We start from the raw sequence: 16,720 nt of genomic DNA on the forward strand, positions 1-16,720 counted from the left end.
GGTTTATATAAGATTAGATTGTTGAGATCCTTGGAGAAAACACATATACACCAGTGAAAACGTTCCACTCATTTTCTTTACCTCTTGCAGCAAAGCAGTGAATCTGCCAGAAATAAATTGAGCATAATTTTTATAATTTCAGGGGTTAAGCATATGAAAGGCCAGAATGAATCAGCATTCCCCGAAGAAGAAGAAGGCGTGAACGAGAGAGAAGAGCAGTGGGACCATTAATAACGGGTCTGCAGCAAGAAGTCTTCTTGGGAATAACTGAACTATTAACTTTTCTGAATATCCCATGGAACACCACTGCTTGACTTCTATCTCTGCTCTCCACACTCACAAAGTAGTAATACACCTCCTGGGAAGTGCCCCTTGATGGAACTTTAGAACTACCTACAGATCGTTCCATATTACTTACAATTAAAAAATAAGTATTTATTTTACAACAGTGATTTTCTTTTTAACAACATAGAAATTTGCAAACATGTGAGTGTTCTAACTTTAATACTGCCCAGCTTAATCCCTGATGCCCTACTGATAAGATTTGCCTTCTAATGTCAAATGTAAATAGCATCACTTTAAAAGTAAAAAATAAATATTAAATACATTTAGACATGAGTGTGTGTCTGGGTTTAACTTACAGAGGAATGTTTAATGAAACTTTTAAGATCTGCATTTATCCTGTTGCTGTATACGGAATGGTACATGGTATTTATTTCCGAATGATGGAGAAATGCCAGATTTCTTGATTCAAAAGATCAAAATGTATTACTCTTTAGATATTAAACATCTTTTTCCCTCCAAAAACACGTTAATGATTAAAGAACCACAGATTTCTCTTCATTTTTTTAAGCTGTGAGAGGTGTATTTTCCATCATTTCCACTAGTTATTAAGAAAGAAAAATTATAAATCTAAAATAAAATATGCCAAATTTCCCGTCACTTATTTTTGGCTATTACTGGAAATATGGGGTGTTTCCTATTGCATTTTAATGAATCATTAGATTTTATAAATCTCCTATTATCGTAAGATAAGAAATTTCATTAATTCATGAATTCGTTAATTCAACAACTATTTTTTATGGGTTCATCTCTAGGAAGGCACTTTGCTGGGTGTTATGAAAATAAAGGAAAGATAATTTCTCCCCTACAGAACTGGCAAAGAAGATAAGCATCAGTACAAAGCAAGGTTTCCAAGACCATATATATTTACTGAATATGGCTTTTGATAATTCAAAGTTCTGGCATCCTGAACAATTATTTATTGCATTTCAATGTAAAGTATCTACACCACATAATTTAGTAGAGGTGGAGGAATGCCCAATTTGCTTCCCACATTAATGATATTAGTGAAGTTCAAATGTTTCATGGATTAAAAAACTAAAGATGAAAAGATTTCTCAAAAGTCAATAAAGAGGTAAATTAAGATAGGAAGAAAAAAATCAAATGCAAAATCCACTGTGGGATCGTAAAATCAGGACTCAAAGAAGTAAAAGTACTGTTTTTAATTTTGATTGTGAGTTTTATAATATAGAGATTAAAAGAAATGCGTGAATCCATAAGCCAATACAATAGAGATAATGATAATTTTCCTTAGTATATTTTCCCCAAGAAAATAAACGCAAAACTCATTGATAAGTAGTATCTCAAGTATTTATGAGTACTTGTTCCAAGTTTCCTTCTTTTTTCCTTCCTTCCTTCTTTGCTTCTTTCCTTCCTCTCATCCTCCCTGCCTTCCTTTCTTTTCTTCCTCCCTTGCCCTGGCCTTTTTTGTTTTGTTTTGTTTTTGTTAAACCAGTTTCCCCAAAATTTCTGGAGTTTCTAGACCACCTGCTGTGACTGTTTATTTGATTTTCAAAGTTTCTCCCTACTTAAAATCTGATTAAGACACATATTTGTTTTAAGTGATTTTGAATTATTTGTGTTTGTAAAACATCCCAGATACCCTTTGAGATTATTTGAGATACCCTGAGGCCCTAAAAAATAAAATTGCCCTTCCCTTCCCATGAACAGACATTTTTATAAATGTTTTTTCAAAAGGATTCAGACAAACAAAAGAAAAGCTTTTGCTTACTTTGTAACAGCAAGAAACACATGGGGAAATAAACACAATGGCTTCGGGATTCTTCCACTGTGTTCTCCATTCTTAAAAATGAAAAGAGATGAAAATTAAAAGAATAAGTTTTCCTTCAGAAATGTTGGTTTCTTTTATTCTGTTCTCCACTCTCAAAACACAGAGATCACAATTAAAAGCATAAGTTTTCCTCGGGAAAAGTGTTGACTTTCTCAGAAATTTGAAGGAAACCAGCTGAGATAATGGCTTTTCAGTTTCCTTTTCACACAATTACAGTTTACAACAAAATTTTTTTCATGATGACAACTTGGCTTCCGTTTGGCTGAATGGGCAAAGAGAGTTTCTGACCAAACAAAACAAAACCTTTATCTTTTCCAGACAACATTTATAATATAATATAATAGTTAGTAGACAGGGTTTGAGTCACTCTGACTTGGGTTCAAATTCAACACCTACCAAATTTTTAGACTCAGTCTATTTGTAAAATGAGTACGATCATACCTACCCGTATTGCATTATTTTGAAAATTAAACAAGAAAAGACCTATAAAATGTTTAGCCCAGCATAATGAGCATTTAATAACTGGTGCAATTATTATTACTAGAATGAGAAAGGACTTGAGACTATGTATCCAAACCTTCTCTAGTTCATGATCCTCTCCAACAGCACAGACAAGTGATTGATTGCTTCTCTAATTCTTGAATAGCTCCAGCTGAACCCCAAACCCAGCCAAGGAGCTCTAATTGTTCTTTTGTGTGTTAAACTCTTTCCTTCTCCTATACTTTACCTCCTTTCCTATGGCACAGCTGTTCAGATACTGAAGAACACTCTGGTGTCACCTCCTAAGTGGTCTCCTCTCTGTGATAAAATATCACCAGTTCTTCCCAATCTTTTCTCATCATCCTGGCTGCTCGCTCTTGTATCTCTTCAATTGTGTACGCTGAATCTGAGAAAGATTAAGTCAGGTGGATAAGTTTGAGACAGGCTGGAACCTGGGACCCTTTGCTGCAGTGCTGCAGTGCCTACACCTGGACACACCTCTCCTCAAGTAACAAAATACAAAGAAACTGTATGGGACTAAAAACAACTACATGCCTGGGCAGTTGGGGCAAATTCTGGACAAAAGATACAAAGAGACCAAAAAACCCAACAGCCACTTTTGAAAAGTCTGGAGCAAAAGCGGGGTACTGCACATGCCCCCTGCACACACCACCACCTAAGGGGTGGGCAAAACATCTAAGCCACCCCTCTGGCCTGACCCCTGGACACACCCCTACCCTCATTCCATATAAGGAACAAGCCAGACCCCCTCCGTAGCCAGCAAGCAAGGGAACCTGTTGTTTGTTCTCGCTGCACCCTGCCACAGCAGGTGGCCCAATAAAGCCTTGCCTGAATTTCTTGTCTGGCCTCTGATCAATTTCTATTGATGAAGGAGGCCAAGAATCCTGGTCAGTAACAAGCTGAGTATTTTTTGTGTCCCCCTAAACATGAGAAACTGAAGCAGAGAGTGTAGAAGGGCAGAGCAGGATTCTAGGCCAGAGTCCTTTCTATTAAACGGTGATTTTCTAACCCCAGAGTTGTGCAAGGTAAGCATCTTTATAAAAAACAAAATTCTCAGACTATTTTCTATTCTCAAAAAAGTTTACACCATCCATTTAAAATTTTAATTCAATCATGCCAATGCTTTCTACATTGTGGAAACATTATTTTAGGTTAGCCACGGACAAACTATTTTTATACTTATTTTTTATATTTATAAATACTATTATATATTAGAAAAGATACATAATCACCAGCCCCTAAGCTATTGTTGCTTAGGATGAGACAAGCTTAAAGTGTTAGCGTATTTTAAATCAATTTTTTTTTAAATGTTAAATAACCATAGTAGAAGTGGTACCTCAAAATCACAAAAGTGATACACCATTGAGTGAAGTTTTGGAAACACCAGTATGGAGTATTGTCATAGCAAATAACTTAAGTGCAAGTATTGCAGAGTTTATTTAGTCGCAATATGGATTTATGAATTCATAAATAAACCAGATATATTGTATTGATTTAAAAATTCTGTTTCTTTACCCACATCTAAAAGCAAACAGTGTAAAGTGCAAACTGATAATAGAAAAGCTTGTCTAACTACATTAAAGTGTTTATGCTTACATGTAATTTTGAGCATTTGATTTCTCTGAAGGAGGATGGGGGAAGAAATGTCCTTAGTTTTCCAAGTCTTTGATTCCAAAAACCAGTCTTCAAAGCTCCAGCAGATATATTAATCATTAAAAATGTCTATGTTACTGAAATGTGAAATCTGTTAAAGAAATTAAATTATTAGATTTTATATGTTATTATCATAACATTCTGAAGAACTAAATTTCGGAGGAAGAAGAGTTTTAGGAAAATGATGGAGGGCATCTTTTCACTGCTGTGTGAATTAGAACAAGTCAGACATCCTTAATTATTCTATACTATTTTTCATGGGATAATTTGGTGTAGTTTATAAAAGTATACATTGGAAACAAGAAACCAGTATTCCAGTTTATTATTCAATAAATATATATGAATGCCTATGACATGCTAAACATTGTGTTGAGGACACAGGTGTTAACGAGATAGTTAAGGTCCTTAAATTCATGGATGAATATTCTAGTATTTGAAGACTGTCAATAGATATGTAAATTAATAAGTGAATTAGGTCATTTCAGATAGTGATAAACTAGAAGGAAATAGAAAGAGGTGATGTAGCAGAGCGTGTCATTTCCTCTTTGTCATAACTGTGTGACATTGAGGAAGTTCTTTAATTACTCTGGGACCCAGTTTCCTATTCAGTAAAATGTGGAGAATGATATGGGGGAGGGGTAACCAGATGATCATGTGAGGCTCCTTCTAAGTCTAAGATCTTTGTTTCTCCCTCTGACTCTTTCAGGAACTGCAGGCAAGCAGCAAAGGAGAGAAGAGGTGGGAACAGACAGAAAGCAGCAGCATTAAGGGAAGATGGAATCAGAAGAGAAAAGGTGTATCTTTGCATGCTTGTCTGACAGCCAACAGAACAAAACTGAGTTAGAAATACACATACACGTATGTATGCATGTATAGTATGTATGTAGGTAACAACCTTAGCATTGTAACCAATTGTTTTCTTTTACAACCTATCCTTAGAAAATGACCTAAAAAATGGTGATCAGTTTTTGTTTGTTTGTTTTTTTGTTTTAAGATTTAAAAGGAAACTTTCCAGGAAAAATTTCCTGCTGCAAATGACTAATTGGATACTCTATTTAAGCATACAAGTTTGTTGCCATTAAGTGATGCTTAACAGATTTTTCCCTTTGCAGAGATTTACATGACATGGCATTAAATTCTCTGGAATGTTTCCACTGTGTTCTGAAGTAGTTAGTTATTTTCTTTTTCTCCTCCAGGTACAAAATGAGTTGATAACAAACAGAAGCTGACTTGTCATTGCTGTGTTCCTACTTGAGCTTGGAAAAATACCAACACAAAACAAATACCATCACCACCATCACCTCCAGCTCCATCATCGTGTGTTATTTTCTTTCTCCAGGATTGCTTTCTGAAGCACTTTAGATATGTTATACATAAATATTGACATATTTTTCAGAAATTGTTCCTTCATTTTTTTTTGCTAATCATTGATGCTGCACTATTTGCCAAATTCTTCCTTTTCATTTTAATTTATTTCTCTCTATAATCAAAAGTGTGATCTTGAATTTGAGTAAATTTTAAGTGATTCATTTTTAGTTTTTCTAGTTCTGGAATACAAGCTTTCTCTTACAATAAGGAGGCTTTTAAATATATTTTCTTGCTTGCTTTTCAAATTCCATTGTATTTTTTTATTCCTTTGTTTCTTTTTCAAATTCTATTGGTCTTGATTCAATTTAGTTCCACAAATACATATATATAGTCTACTACATACCAACTACTGATTCAAATGTTAGAGTTATAAAAATGAGAAGGCTAGTATTGTTGCCATCTTGCTAGTAACTCTTTGTTTAGTTCTTTACAATTAATAAAGTGGCCTCACCTATGTTTCTCAGCTAATAATCACATTAAATATGTATGACAGGTAGGATTCATTTTATGGATCAGGAAACTAGAGTCCAAAGAAAGTGGCCCTAAATGAACCCATAGTCCAACAAACTCTTCCACTAGCTTATGATTTGTTTGAGAAGTTGTAATAGTTTTTAGGATGAAAAAGCACATCCTCCTTAAGAACAAGAGGGTTTTACGTTTTCTTATAGTGCTTTATAGATCCACTTAGAAGTAAGCTTTCTACATTTCATACACGAAGCACACGGGGATAATTTTGCTAACAAGGCTGGATGGGAAGAGGAATCTGAGTTTAATTCTTTGGCATCGACTTCAAACTAAAACGACCTATGGCCAATAAAAAATCAAATTTGAAACTCTTTTTGAAGTATTTGGCTCATTTAAAAATCTTTTCTATGTTTAAATCTATACTTAAAATAACCTTTAATATCTTAAAAAAAAGAATTGCCAGATTTATGACAATCTTATGTATGATATCTTCTTAGAGAGCAAGACATCAATCTTTTTAAGTTGTTTCTTTTTCTTGATTTCTAATAAATTATAAAATAAAAATAATTTCACAACTTGCTATTTCTTATTATTACCTTTCATCTTCTCTGCACTCCCCAACCCCCAGAATTTGAGGAATGATAATTTTCACGTACCATCTCCCAGATTTTGTATTGCTGAGAAAGTAAAAATAATGTAAATGAGCATAATTACCTCAGACCTAAATGCATAATTGTAGAATATACTATATGTATCATGGTATTAAAAAAAAACATGCTGCTTAAGGAGGAACCAAAGAGAACATTCTAACTGATACTCTCCTCGAGCTAACTGAGGAATGAGTTTCCCTGGAATTTAAAAATCCTTTTTTCTCAAAAGTAGTGATGGGATTCAGGAAACGCTACTCCAAAATATGGCACCTTGGCATAGTGAATATTTTAAGTTGGAGGAGTTTGAGAAAACAGAAGCCGGAGGCTCACTGTGACCTTCCCACTGTCCTTCTCCCCTGAAACAGGCTATAAAACCCTCATGTGAAAGGTGTCCTCCCTATACCTGGAGGAAAGGAGCATCTTTGTCTCTGAAGACAAAGGGACTGAGAAGAATCCAAACAAAGCGGTCTTGCTAGGTTTCCCCCAGTTTACTATACTTACCTTACACTCCTTAACCTGTCATATTCCTCCACAGCTGTCCATACTTCATAAATGCTAGCACAAATACACTCAGATCTGTTTCTTCGGATCTTCATTTCCTTATGAAGATTCCTGTGTCATGTAAAACTTATATTAAATACATTGCATACTTATTTCCTATTAATCTGTCTCTGTCAGTTTAATTTTTAGACCCAACCAGAAACCCTAAGAGGTGAGAATAACTTTCCTCCGTCACAGTACAGTTACAGTAGCAAAGGTATAATATGGCTTTGTATGAATCAAAGCAGTGGAACAATAAGAACGTTACAAAAATTACTTGGAGATGGTTGAACATCTCTTAAAGAATCATAGGAGAATATCTTCTCTCTCTTCTTTATGTTTTAGAGGCTAGCACTTGCCAAGGCATTGCAGTAAATGGGTGGTTTCCCATTACATTTCCCCTGCAGAGTAAATTCTGTGGATTCCCTAATCGTACTAATTACATTACCAGATGTTGCTCTCACTTTCTTCTTTGCCCTCATGGGACATAGATTTCCTATTTTGAAATTGTCACTTATTTGTTATATTTGTCCAGTGTTTTAAACATTATGTGGGTCCTTTATTTGCTTTTGAACACTCAACAGTCTAAAGATTAAAATTTGACATGAAGGCCAATTATGACTAAGATAGGAATTATATTACTCATTACACTACTACTAACCATGCTATACTAGTATAGTTGCCCTGGACTTCTGTATGATACTAACCTTGAGCTATCCATTTTCATTGTCAGTATAAATAAAGTTTTCATAGGAATTAGTTTATTGGAACTGGTTGATATCTAAATGAAATTAAAAAAATAATTTTTCATAATATGGGCAGAAAAGTATTAAAAATTAGACATTATCATCATAAACCACCAAAAGCTGTACTGGTATAAAATAATTTAATGCAATATTTTGAGAAAAATACAATTGTCAAAATCAATACATTTTTACTTAAATCATAAAAATCTTTTTTTCATTGTGTAATGTGGAGTCAAAATTTTTTTCTATTGAGGTATATATGTGTGTGTGGAGCCTCTATATGTATGTATATAAAATACGTATGTGTACAAATATATATGTACATATATATAATGTAACCACACTGAAATAAAAAAGGAAACTTTTTTTAAAGAGCGAGAAGAGATTTAACCCATTTGCTATTAAGCACAGAGAATTAAAACTTTTTAAAATAAATACTTCCCTAAGTTATCATTTCCATGTTATTTTCTATTAAGGGAAAGCTAGGTGGGAAAGCTAGAACAAAGTAGAGGAAGGAAGAAAGGGAGGCTACCTCAACGGAAAGGTGAAGGGCTGTGGTGCCAGGGGACATGGAAAGAGAAAGGAGCCAGAGGGAGAGAGCCCCAGGAAAAGGCGAGGCCAGCTCCTTCTCTCTCCCCATCCCTGGCCACACAACTTGCTCTTAGTAAGTTCCTGCCCACGGCTGCCAAGTTATCTCCGTCTGAATGTGTCTTTTGCACCAGGGTTATTTCTAGCAGCCCTCTTGTCTCTGGTGGCTTGGAAGATTATGGTCTCAATGTTGACCCACTTGGCTTCTAGATGGCATCTGACTTACCACATATAGTGGATGCATCTGCTCTTCTCACACAGTTTCCACATTATCAAAGTTCCTCTCCGTTTTTGTTTCTGCCAAAGAAAGGCTTTTTTATTTTGCTAATAAGGACTCTGTGAAATGCTGGGGTTTGCTGGGGTGTGTGCCTGCAGTTTTTGTTGTTGTTGTTTTATTTATTTTTTTGAGAAACTGCTATCGTTGCTTCTAAGTGCACCTGGATGATCTAATCATGTGTTTTAACATGTCATCCAGGAAGTCTAGAAGTTATTGTTATTTTATCTTTATGCTAATATTTTTCTTTTTAATATTTGCATTTAAAAAATTTCCCTAAAATCCAATGTCTATATGATATATATCAATATAGCTATCTGTCTCTCTATATATATCATATATATTGACATGTATTTCAATATATCTATATGTAGTTTTGTCTTTCTAAAGCAAGGACATAAATGCTGAAGTCAATGATATGATCTCTGTTATAAAACAGCTGGACTACTCTTTACATGGAACAACCTCCCCATTACATGGACTTCTAGGATATTGCTACTGAAGTCAAAACCGTGCAACTATAAGCATGAGTTAATTTTAAAGGAAGAAGGTGGAGCTCCTGGTAGATTCTTATTTTTATAGTTCATACTATTTCAGTTTTTTCAATGTGTCAGTCAATATTCTCAGCACCTTACATGGGCCATTTCATTTAATCGTTCTAATAATCCTATAAAATAGGTACTCTTACTATCTCCATTTCATAGGTGAGAAAATTGAGGCTTGTCCAAGATCACAGAAACCATTACCGACAAAGTCTGAAACTGAACTAAGGGTCAAATTCAGTCCTTGGGTGAGATATTTCTTGCCTCAGGTCTTCCACAGAAGAACTCAACGAGAAATAACAGCATCTGCATAAATATAAAATATAAATATAAAATAATATTGTGAACTTATGTTAACTGAGAACCAACAATGTGTCAAGTACTGTCTAGATCCTTTAAATATTCTTCATTATTATTTTATCACTCCATCAGTCTTTGTGGTGAGAGGTTAGGTTAAGCTTAACAACTACCAACTACCAAGGACAATTGAGGTCACTGTTGCTCTAAAGCTTGTATAGTCCCCATTATTAATCATCAAGGCTATAGGAAATCAACCAGGAAATGTGAGCTTTTCTCCTTAGCAAAGTTGGTAAGATTAGTTACAGTTAATATATCTCTGCACCAGCAGACCCATCTCCCAAGGGTAGACATGAGACAGATGGGGAGACAATGTTTTTCTCGTATAATTCAGGTTTGCTTTTAGCATGCTATTAAGAATTAATTAAGAATTGATGCACTCCCCATTTGTCTGCTCTGAGAAAAAACATAAATGGTTTCTTAGAATTATGTAGACCTGAAGTGCTTGAAAAGTGAGTCTCATTTTGATTGAATTAACTAGAGGTGTTCTCTGAAAGGATTAACTCAATCATATATCAAACATTTAGGACAAACAAGAATAAGCTTTTCCTTCCTGCCTTCAGTTATTTATTCATATTCATTTACTCAACAAATATTTACTGAATACCTACTATATGTAAGGCTAAGCGCTTCTTTACCTTAAAATCTGGCAGCAAACATATGACATGGGGAGCTGCAAGTTTCCAGCATGGAGGGGTATGAGATGCGTTCGTCCAGAAAAGAGGATCTGAGAGTTCTGACCAGAGTGATGTGAAGAGGCTTCCTGGGAGAGCTGGCATGTGCTCAGGTCCTTGGAGGAAGGGGGGACAGTGACAGGTAAAGATGGCAAAGGAAGCCGCGAGATCCACGCAGAGGCGTCGTCCTGTGCAGAGGCATAGCAGAGATCCAGGAGTAGTGAGCGGTGTAGCGAAAGCTATGGCAAAAAAGATAGCTGGGGTTAGACTGTGAGGGGCTTTGAGTATTATGCTAAAGGGTTTAAACCTTACTCACATGTAGGCCTGTGGTTCTCAAAGTGAGATCTCCAGTCCAATAGCATCAGCATCGCTTCAGGCTCTACCCCGGACTTATCGCATCAGAACCTCTGAGAGGTGGGGCTTAGCATCTGCAGTTTAACAGACCCTCCAAGTGATGTTGATGCCTGCTACAGGTTGAGAACCAGTGCTGTAGTCAGCCTTGCTAAACTGCTCTGTGGGCCGTGAATAGGGGACAGGGGTACTGGAAGTCATCATCTCCCTTATCCTCAGGGTAGCTACACAGGCCCTGGAGAAGCTAGAGCTCCTAGCGATGACAGCCACTTACACTAGCAACCTCTCTCTTTCATGCTAGGGTACAAACTCCTTGATCTGAAAAGGAAGCAGGTGTCGGCCCAGGGGCCAAATCTGCCAGATGGCCTGTTTTTGTGTGCCACTCCCGTCCCCCAAGTTAAGAATGGCTTTTACATTGTTTTTATGTTTGGCTTTTACATTTTTAAAGAGTTGTAAAAAAAAAAGAAAAGGAAGAGAAGAAAGAAGAAGAAAATGAAGAGGAAGAAGGAGGTGGACGAAAAGGAGAGGAGAGAGTGTGATGGAATGTGGCCTCCAAAACCTAAAGTATCTACTTCCTGATTCTTTATAGAAAAGGTTTACTGACCCCTGGTGTAGACAGGGAGAAACTGTTTTTGAGAAGAAGAGTGATAGGTCCAAAGAATGAATTAAGGATATTTAATATAATAACAGTATGCAGAAAAGAAAAATTGAAAAGAGCTAGAAGCAGAGAAGCCAAATGTGGAACACAAGTGAGATCGTAAAGATCTAAACCATGCAATGCTGTTTGAGCAGAAAAAAGGAAATGGGTCTTTAATACTTATAGAAACAATATAACTTAACTTTCAGTTGACCCAAGTGCTATGCCATAGCAAGGTTCTCAACAACTGGAGAAATCATAGACTGTGTCCAGTTCAGCAATTTCTTGGGGTTTGGTTTGGTTTAGTTTTGAGGGAGTAGGACAGTGTTGAGAGCATGAACCCTGGAGCTCTTGTCTAGTGTAGAGGAAAAAACCTAATCTCTAAGTGCTTAGTGGGTGTTTCAGATTATCTCCATAATATTTAATTATTGCATAGAACAGTGATATGTATAGAAATCAACCAGTTATTTTCTTAAAAGGCCAACTCCAGTTCAAAATTCTGGATGGGGCCTGAGATTCTTCATTTCTAAGACGTTCCCAAGTAGGGACCACACTTTCAGTAGCAAAGTTCTAGACTGAACACCAGTGGTTATTTGAAAAGCAAACTTTTAAGGTCACATATTAAGCATGGGAAATAATTCCTCCATCCACAGAAATCAAAGGCACCTTTTCTGCCGTAATACATGATTTAATTGGTTACCAAAGCACACCTGCCCCTGCAGTTGGTCACTGGAAATTCTGTCCTCTCAGAGTGGTAGTTTTTAGGAACAAGTGCCTGGATAGAGAATAAAGCGTAGGATGGAATAAAGGTTAGAAAAGGAAGATAATGGATACAGTGGGTGGAGAAGACAGGACCGATCCTCCCATAGTGGCCAGGGACAGTCTATCTAGTGGTTTGGGGAGCCACACTCCGACTTCGAATCCAGGGTCCTCACCTTAATAGCTGTGTGATCTTACACAAATTATTTACCTTCTTCTGCCATGGTTTCTCATCCATAGATGGGGATAACAAATCCTCAAAGAGCAGTTAGTTACAGGGAGTAAAAGAGATAATGTCAGAAAATAATGTAATGCAGTAGTAAGACTGTAATAAGAACTAAATAATTGAATCTTTAATTATCAGAGATAAAAAGGTATCAGATTGAGATGCAAAGGAAGCTCTCCAACCATCACAACTGGTAAGGAAATAACCTAGAAATTTATTAATGTTACTAAAGGACAAATCGCCCCCAAAAGAGCTTTAAATATACATGTTGGTCCATACATGGGATTTGTATCTTAAGTATTTGGAATTCCCTCCAAAGAAATTGCATGTATGTAACGTGGGATATCATTAGGTGTTTGTTTCTTGACTCTAAAATGTATGTTTTCATTGTAGTTTAAGGCTTGTACTAAAGGATGGATAAACTTTGTGATATTTAGGAAAGCAATTAAAACAGAAGATACAAGGCTTAACGTAGCTTCCAAAGGAAATATGTGTTTTATACCTACATTAAACAAAATTAAATTATTTTCAAAATTAAAATGTGGCTTTTGAAAGCTTTTTGATATTAGGTGAAAACTTATCATGGAATCACATTTAAAGTAAAAAGTTCAGTTAAGTGTCATGTATCTGCTGACTAGATACATTTCTACATTTTCATCAGATGCTTTAGCATCACAGAGACACAGCCTGAGAGGTGACACATATTGTGCCGATTACTCTTAATTCAGTTAATTAAAACTCTCTAGGTCTTCACCTTGACTTGACACTCTTTGCTTCTTTATTATTCTCTGGTATTACCTTATTCACATTGTCCTTCTTCACAGAGCTGTCCTTTCCACTGTGCTTCTGTCCCATCCTACACAGATGTAGTAGAAAGAAAAAGAGGTCTTTGGTATCAGCGTTCTAGGACCAATTCCAGTCTGGAATCTGCTGCTTGAGACCCACATGGCTTTAGGCAAGGCTCTTTCTCTGAGACTTTGTTTCCTTACTCATATTGATACCCACTCTGCTGGATTATTGAGGATTAGGGATAATATTTGTTAAGTGTTTGCCTGGAGCCTGTACATAGAAAATAGGCAATGAATATGAGCTTTTGTTTATTATTTGTTACTGAAACATCAACTCATGTGCCACCCATTCCAAGAAGTCTTCTTGGAAGCCCTGAAGATGGAGGCAGGTTTTACCTCCTTTAATACCCGGAGGTGCATTTTACTTGCACGTGGTTACTTTCACAGGTGGCATTTTAGTTATTCATGTGTACAGATTATCTCCTTTATAAAATAGGAAATTTCTAGAGGAAAGATTCAGGTTTCCAGAATCCTATATGTGCCATGCATCTAGCCAGGAGTATGCAAATAATAGGTGCAATAATAAATGCTCAGTGAACATTTCTTTCATAGAGCAAAAATCACTTTCTGATTGAACTCATATCAACTTTCAAGATGGTGTACTTCTGGTTTTCCCTGATTTTGCCAACTTTTCAATGCCCCACCAAATTGAATTACATCAGGCACCAAATGGTTCATGATATTTTCCCTCAAGTATGATTTATTTAACAATCATATACAATAGGAAATACAGAGAATTACAGCAGAATAAAAACACAAGAATTGTAGCTTGTCATGTTAAAAATTAAATAAAAGAGATACCAGCTAAATAAAGAGGCATATGAAATTGTTAGATATATGTTGAGTAGCTGAGGATACAAATGCAAAGCAGGCCATTTAAGGCTCAGCAGCCGAATTCATCCATCCCTCTCTTTAGGATGGATTCAACATTGATGTTGGCAGAAGGGATGGGCACTTGTACCCTCTGCTCTGACTTCCCGCTAATTAACATGAGTTAGTGCCTGTCTTAGAGAGAGGAAGGAAGGAATAAGGAAGATACAAAGGAGAGCAGGAGAGAAGGGAGGGGAAGGAGCAAAAGAGGGAGTGAGGGAGGGAGATTAGGGGGAAAAAAGTGCATCAATAGCGTGACAACTCTTCTGAAGAGATGGAGCGAGTTTTCTCCACTCCCCAGGAAGTTCCGTCACAGCGCTTTATAAATTACATAACCTGGAAAATTAGGTTAAACCCCATATACAGAAAATAATGACTTCATTATATTCCTCTATTTTTTTTAGTAATAGTCTATATATCTTAAAGTATTAATAGGAACAAAGTGGACATGTTTCTTATGACAATTAAAAAGCAGTGTTTCAATTTATTTCTCTGTTGAGAGACTCTATAGCTTTACTGAGAGACACCTGGCTCAAATAGGAACAATAGTAATTAGACTTCCCTGACAGTCATATTCTAATCTTAAATGCAGAATATTTTCTAGCTTGTAAATAGGTACCTTAAAAAAGACATTAAAAGCAGTAGTTGCAGTTTCTCCATAAATAGAAATAAGAAATCCATTGTAGGACAAAAAGTCACCATGATGTACGTATCTATAAATTTCCCCCAACACATCATTATAGATCAATCTTTACTGCTTACATTTAAAATATCAATTGCATTATAATGTCTATGATACAATTCAATTATTTAGCTGTGTTCTACATATGCTTCAGGTGAAACAAAATCTAAGGAACTTATTCACAGAACATTTAAAAGCATCTTATACACAGTCTATGCACAAATATATCTTAAATTAAAATGCATACCTAATATGCATATAGAATATGGCTTACACATGAAAAGAGATCTAAGTTGTGAGTTATAAAATCCCACTACTTAGACTTAAAAGCTTGTGATTGCATCCATTTCTAAAATATTGCTTAGCATTGTGGAACCCAGGGAAGAAGCATGTGCAACAGAAAACTCATTAGGATGGACAACCCACCTTCACTTTATTCTTTAATTGATGGCTACTCTTAATTTTTTCCACCCAATTCTACCATTCACAAAGACATATTCGCTTAGTCTCACAATCATTGAAGAGTTTGTACAGTGAAAAGTTACAACACCTACTTGTGCTTGACCTTTCTTGTCAGCTAATAACAAATAAATGTAGCTCTTCAGTTTGGAGCAAAGGCAAGGCTCTGCACATGCTCAGGCAAAACATGACAAGGAAGCAGAGTCTCCAAGGGTTGCAGTTTGTTTCTGTGTGGTAAAATTATAAACTCACGTCAAATAACATTATCTGTACAGAAAAGTGTGGGATTCCATTTTCATAGACATTTTTGAATACACACACAGACACGCACACACACACACTTCTTGTCACTTATCCCTTGGCCTGTGATATATTTTGTTACATCCTGATGGGATCAACACCCCAGAAGGCAGATTCCATTCTCAGTTCTAGTGTCTGTCTCCAACAATGGCTGGAGGTTCTTGTCATCTTGGATCGTAGGTAATGTGTGACTTGCATTGTGATGACGCCCATGTAGGTGATGCATTAGTGCTTTGAAATCACAGGGATGGAGGCAGGCTGGTCCACTGCTTTCAGGGGCAGGTTTCACTGTGGTTTCCCAGCTTGAGAGCTACAATGAAGAGTTCATCAGGTCACAGAGCCAGGGCTCTGATGCTCCATTGTTGTTATAGGGCTTCGACCACAGCTTCTGAGCAGCCCCGGCTCTCACTTTGTTCCCATGTATTTAAAATAACAAGGACAATCTAAATAGCCTCAGAGCTGCAAAAAATATTTTTCTATAATTTTGTTTTTGCTTTCCTTTTACTTAACATCTTGAAAAATTTACTGTAGTTACAGCACTCTGTATAAAACAAAGCAAGAAAGTCAAATTTTAAAATGCCTCATCTTCTGCACACATATTGCACAGTTGCCTATGCAGTAACTGGGTTCAAACTGATGAAAAATTAAAACTGTCCAACTTTTTGTCCTAAAAATTTCTCTGGCTTGATTGAAGAAGGCCAAATTGTGGAGGAAGAGCAATGGCAGAAGCACTGGCCAAAATCTCTGGTAGCAACTTTGAGTGTATTTATTTGGCTAGAATTACTAGTTCAGAATTTATGTTCTTCTCTTATATGAGTCCATAAAATGGCCTGTTTCCAAGTGTGTGTTGAAAGAGGAGAATATAGGTTTGTGGAAAATTGAGGATTTAGGATATTTTAGTGCTGTTCTCATTATCCTGAAATAAAATCCAAATGAAAATGAAGATCATGTTTTAGTCATATATAGGCATCAATCACTGAATGGCAATTTCATGTTGGGCTTCATATAGCTTGTAAAAATAAGAGATTTATCAGTAGATAATAGATATTCTTTAAATCAGTTGGAATTCTTCCTGTCTCTTCTGTGTGTGCGTGCG

At 36.2% G+C, this 16,720-nt stretch overlaps 1 protein-coding gene across 3 annotated transcripts in view; it reads left to right on the top strand.

Annotated features, from left to right (window-relative positions):
• The window catches only part of PPP1R1C (protein phosphatase 1 regulatory inhibitor subunit 1C), a gene marked incomplete at both ends in the record, with an annotated part of 128,531 nt that extends 128,300 nt beyond the window's left edge, over positions 1 to 231 (top strand). For all 3 annotated transcript variants that reach the window (XM_082841524.1, XM_082841525.1, XM_082841526.1), the window contains one exon: positions 143 to 231. In XM_082841524.1, coding sequence (XP_082697650.1) covers positions 143 to 231 — 89 coding nt within the window. The remainder of the gene's footprint in view (positions 1 to 142) is intronic.
• Positions 232 to 16,720: the final 16,489 nt, after the last annotated feature.

The sequence above is a fragment of the Leucopleurus acutus genome (assembly GCF_964270905.1).
Source record: "Leucopleurus acutus genome assembly, chromosome: 6".
NCBI classification, from domain to species: Eukaryota; Metazoa; Chordata; class Mammalia; order Artiodactyla; family Delphinidae; genus Leucopleurus; species Leucopleurus acutus.